Source organism: Hylobates moloch, unplaced genomic scaffold, assembly GCF_009828535.3.
Source record: "Hylobates moloch isolate HMO894 unplaced genomic scaffold, HMol_V3 SCAFFOLD_16, whole genome shotgun sequence".
Lineage (NCBI taxonomy): Eukaryota > Metazoa > Chordata > Mammalia > Primates > Hylobatidae > Hylobates > Hylobates moloch.
In genome coordinates, this window is record NW_026652291.1 from 75232494 (window position 1) to 75237769 (window position 5276).

The 5276-nt window shown below is 45.2% G+C and overlaps 1 protein-coding gene across 1 annotated transcript; it reads right to left on the reverse strand.

The window, feature by feature from the left end:
- Positions 1-2180: 2180 nt before the first annotated feature.
- On the reverse strand, positions 2181-4283 carry CLEC14A (C-type lectin domain containing 14A). Its single transcript, XM_032180475.2, has one exon. The coding sequence runs from the start codon at positions 4207-4209 to the stop codon at positions 2737-2739; it is 1473 nt and encodes a 490-aa protein (XP_032036366.1). The 5' UTR covers positions 4210-4283; the 3' UTR covers positions 2181-2736.
- Positions 4284-5276: the final 993 nt, after the last annotated feature.

Genomic DNA, 5276 nt, shown 5'->3' on the forward strand with positions numbered 1-5276 from the left:
AAGATCTCTCACTAAAGATAAAGACGGACATTTTATAATGATAAAAGGGCTCATCTGTCTGGAAATATAATAAACATACAAGCACATGACAACAGAGCCCCAAAAATACATGAAACAAAACCTGGCAGAATTGACAGGAGAAATAGACAACCTAATAATAACAGAGACTTCAATAGGCCACTTAAACAATGAAGTTTAAAAAGTAAAAAAACTATATATATATATTTCAAAAAAGTTTATAGAATAAGAATATAAAATATTTTTGTACAGCTGTACAATGTGTTTGTGTTTCAAGCTAAGTGTTATTACATAAGAGTCAAAAAGTTTAAAAATTAAAAAGTTTTTAAAGTAAAAAAAGTTACAGTAAGCTAAGGTTAGTTTATTACTGAAGGTAAAATTTTTAAAATAATTTTAGTGTAGCCTAAGTGTATAGCGTTTATAAAGCGTCCCAGGCCTTCACATTCACATTCACTTGCCGCTTCCTCACTGAATCACCCAGAGCAACTTCCAGTCCTTTAAAAAGCTCCATTCATGGTAAGTACCCTATACAATAAAGTGTATCATGTTTTATCTTTTATACTGTAATTTAATTGTACCTTTTCTACGTTTAGATCTGTTTAGATACACAGATACTTACCACTGTGTTAAAATTGCCTACAGCATTCAGTGCTGTAACATGCTATACAGGTTTGTAGCCTAGGGGTGTAATTGGTTATACCATCTAGGTTTTTGGAAGTAGGTGCTATGGTGTTGACACAATGACAAAATTGCCTAAAAACACATTTTTCAGAATGTATCCCTATTGTAAAGCAATGCATGACTATGTATATACACACACACACACATACACACACACAACAGTTCAGCTCACTTATAGATAAAGCTATTTTTCAAATTACAAAAGAAAGCATCATATATTCTACTGAAATGTGAAGAGGAAAGATAAAACACCAAGACTGAGATGAACTGAGAATATACTCTGACAAGTCAGGCTGGGGAACACGGCCAAGCCATTTACACTACTTACCTGATTTTTAATTTCACTTGTAAAATAATATTTAAAATTCCCTTGAATGTTGTTAATTCTAATTTTTCTGTAATTTTATTTAAGTGTAACTATTTAGAAACATATTTAGTATATGAGGCAAGTTACCTATTGTTTTATTCTTTTAATGTTATAATACTAAATATATATCTTTATATTTAGGAAATGAATTTATGGATTGAGCTGTTTGAATTTTTTAGTAATATTTTATAATTGGTCACTTACTAATTGTAAGCCTATTTTCCATTGTATACCTTGTACACTCAAAAACATTAAAACAATTCTGTGAAAATCAAGTGTAAGCTTTTGTTTTTATTCCTCCCTGTTACTAAGCTTGTTTCTTTGCCTCTCTGCATGCACCAATCCCCACACTCTTAGTTTTAAAGTCTCAGCACACTAATAAAAGTGGCATATCTTCTAGGGACTTTGATTCCATGAGACAGTGATTTTTATTATGTCTTAATTATTTTTCATAGGAGTGCTTCATGTAGATTACTTTCTAATACCCCCCAGTTATAACAAGATGATAGATTTTTTAAAATTTGTCACTTATTTCTTATACTATTATTTCTTACGGTGAACTGTTTACCATGGCTTTGCCCATGTAAACACTTGTATGATTATAATCACTCCCAAATGAGCAAGTATTGTTATTGCACACATTCTTATCAAGAGAAAAAGAAAACGGCTTGGTGTTCAAATTTTTCCATGGGTTTAAAAATGCACAAGAACTTAGTAACTCTGGAGGAAAATCAGCTTACTTTTTCTCTGATGCAACCAGAAGATTGCAAATCAATACTTAGCATTAACGTTTTAATTGAGAATTAATTGAAGATGAGGATGAGCATCTTGATGTTTAGGAGAGGGCTATTTGCTTGGGGAGGTCATTACACCGGAGAGCACACACACTGGAAGGGGAAAACACAAATTATGTGTTTCCTTGGGCAAGGACATAAACACTTGAGTTGGTGGTCAACTATAATTTGCTTCCAGAGCCAGCAATTCTGGCAACATTACACTTTGGATTTATAGCAAAGCACACAAGTAGCAGTGACTTTGAAAAGAAAGGATAAAAGAACCAATGGAAAAGTTACTAGTTCTTAAAGATCTGTGTCTCATTCGAGGAACTTAAGGCCCTCTCCCTCAATCTAAAAGCAGAATGCACTCTTGCTGCTTACTCCCAGCATGCCCTCAGCTGTTCCTAATTACTCCTGGAGGAAGCCAATGATATTTGAGTCTGGGTTATCAACAATCCTTTAATTTTTTATTTTTATTTTTATTTTTTTTGCCTGGGATTTCGAACCAATATACTCCTAGCCTGAACAACATAGAAGATTTCCTTTCCATTTTGGTAGAAATTTTTTTTTAATGTAAATTATATTGTGTTCTATTTGTTTCCAATGTCTTGAAAAGTTCAATCACTTCTCCAAATTCTCCAGAATAAACGTAAGAAAATATCTCTCCCCGGCACTACCCGGTCCGCCAATATCACCATCCTAAAGGCACTTCCACTTCCTCTATCTTCAGGGAAGGAGTGTGCAGTTCTGATTTAGCTCCTCAGTGGAGTAGAGGGAATTTAGAGGAAGGGGGATTTCTGCAGAAATTGTCAGTTACACAAGTAGTTCCTCTTGGTTCCCTGTTTCATCAAAAGTGAAAAACTGTTCACAGGAGTGCCCATGTCCCCTGTTTCCCTATGCATCACCAGAGCGAAGGGAGGACTCCGCCAGCAAGGCACCCTCTGCTCTGTCCCGCAGATCACAGTCCCCGACTTTCACCCCATTGTTCGTGCAATGTGCAGAACTGGAGCCCAAAGCAGTGCGCTCAGGATCACTCTCCAGGCCCGGCGGGCCCACAGACTCCTTCCTTGGCTGGGAAGAGGGGCTCTCCTGACAGCAGAGCTTGACAACCCCCAGTACTGTCATGGTCAAGATCACCAACACTACTACTGCCGTGCTTACAAATATGAAGACCACGGCAGAGGAGAAGTCGAAAGCCGGAGGAGTGGCAGAGGAAGTCGTAGAATTAAACTTGGAAATCACGCTCCCTGATGGGGTGATGGTGGCCTTTGACTCGGCTGGAAGGGACATTTGAAGGGTAGACATCGTGCTCTGTGATCCCCACCCAGGAATCTCAGGAATAGATGTTACTGAATTGTCTCGTTCAGGGACAAGTGGTATCTCTCCCAGCTTCTCGTCGACCCTGATTGACCATGTTCTCTGCGGCCCGGGGCTGGTTGCAGTGGCCGGCGGGCGCCTGGTGGGCACCCTGGTCCCCCCAAGCGTCGGCTGTCCTTCCCCACTGGTCACACAAGAGCGGCCGTCCTTCCCCAGCTCGAAGCCCGTAGCACATTCGCAGGCAAAGCCTCCCAAGCCGTCTAGGCAGTCAGGGAGCTCTGTGCATTTGCCAGCACGGAGGTACCTCCCGGGGCAGGGACACAACACTTCGCCCGAGAGTTTGTCCCAGCGAGCGCCGGTTTCGTCCGCGATGCAAGTAATTGAGATCGGGACCTGTCCCCGGCAGAACGCACTCACCTTGGTCCCAGGTGGACTGAAGTCCAGAGCGGCACTGTGCAGCTGGAAGGGCGCGCGATAGCTCAAGTTAGAGGCGGCCCCGGGGCGCGGCGCAGGACACAAGACCTCAAACTGGTACTTGCACAGGTAGCCGTTGGCGCGCAGGTGGCATCGCATCTCCTTCCAGCCTGCGGGCTCGACCCCACCGGTGGCCTGGAGTACCGCGCATCTGCGCGCGGTGCAGGAGCGTTGGGGCTCCTCCACCCACTGCAGCGTGTCGCTTTCGAGCCCGCCGGCGTCGGAGGACAGCCAGGAGAAACCCCGCAAAGGCTCGTTCTCCAGGGTGCAGTGGGAACGCCCGCGCTCCAGTGCGACCCAGAACAGCAGGTCTCTGGAGCCCCCTCCGGGCCCTGAGCCTGCCCGCAGGAGCGCGAGCACAGCGCGCAGCTCGGCGCCCGCACGCACGGTGCTGAGCGCCCCACCTCGCAGGATGCAGGCCTCCTCGGCCGCCTGCCGCTTCATGGTTGCGTGGTGCAGGCTGTAGCAGGCCCCCGAGGCCGAGCAGCCAGCACGGTCGGCAGTGGGGTGTTCGCCGCCGCCCGGCCCAGGCCAGAGCGCCTGCCAGAGGAGGCACAGGGCGAACGCCGGCCTCATCCTCTGAGGCCCCGCACGCAGAGCTGCTACCAACTTGGATCTGTCCCGCTCGAGGACGCGGAGCTGTCTCTGGAGCGCGGTCACCGCCCTCTACAGCTGGCTTCCCCAACCCGATTCCCCCTCCCTTCCGTCCGCCCTCGCTCCCGACTGACCCCCCAACTGCCAAGAATCCCCCCGCGGGCCCAGCGGCCAACAGTTTCCCTTAGGCCGCGACAGGAAATGTGTGCGGAGCGCTGCCAGGCCCCGTGCAGCCCTGATTTATTCTGGGGTCAGGAACACAGCTGGCGCCGGGTACAGGGGACGCAGTCGACTAGAAGGTCAAACACCCCGCTTAGAGCAAGAGGAGAAACTCGCCACTGGGATAAAGTGTGTGGTTTTTCTCCGTTCAGGGAATTTCATCAGGACCGCAGAACCCGTAACATGTAGGCGAACATAGGCAGGAAGGACTCGAGAAAGGAACTGGCTTATGATTATAAGACCACGCCCGTCTATTGTGTTTCTGTCCGGAGCTGTGGAGTTAGCGTCAGAATAATTCGTAGACGGCTCCAGTGTTTGGGGGGCCTGTGCCTGTGGGGGAAAAATATGTTGTGAAACAACTTAGCATCTCCTTTCGCCACCAGAGGCAGCACTATTTAACCGCATATCTCTCTATGGGTCTTTGCTTCTCTATTATGTCAAGAGATTTCAGGCGCGCTAACTGCTAAAGAATTTGGAGTTGTTTGGGTATTTTAAATGGGAAATTCTGCTTCTTCCATGAGCACTTGCTTTAGAAATTTATTTTTCACTTCCACTTGTTTCTCTTTGAGATGGACCATATTGATTCATTAAAGAAAGGAAATGTATTTCTAGGACTAAATGAAAAATAATGGCCATAGATCTTAACAGTTAGGTTGTTAGCTTTCCTTGCCACTGTATTGGTTCAAAAATTCTTCAGGTTTATAGGTTATACATAAATGAGTTCGTGGCCTTATAAATATTTGAGAACAACTGCCCTATGTGTGATTTCAGCCTTGAACTATGTTAGTATCATTTTCTCCTATGATTGAGTGGCAGCATTTATAATAGTA

Coding starts and splice junctions, on each gene's coding strand:
- CLEC14A (XM_032180475.2), bottom strand. CDS start 4,209: ATGAGGCCGGCGTTCGCCCTGTGCCTCCTCTGGCAGGCGCTCTGGCCT.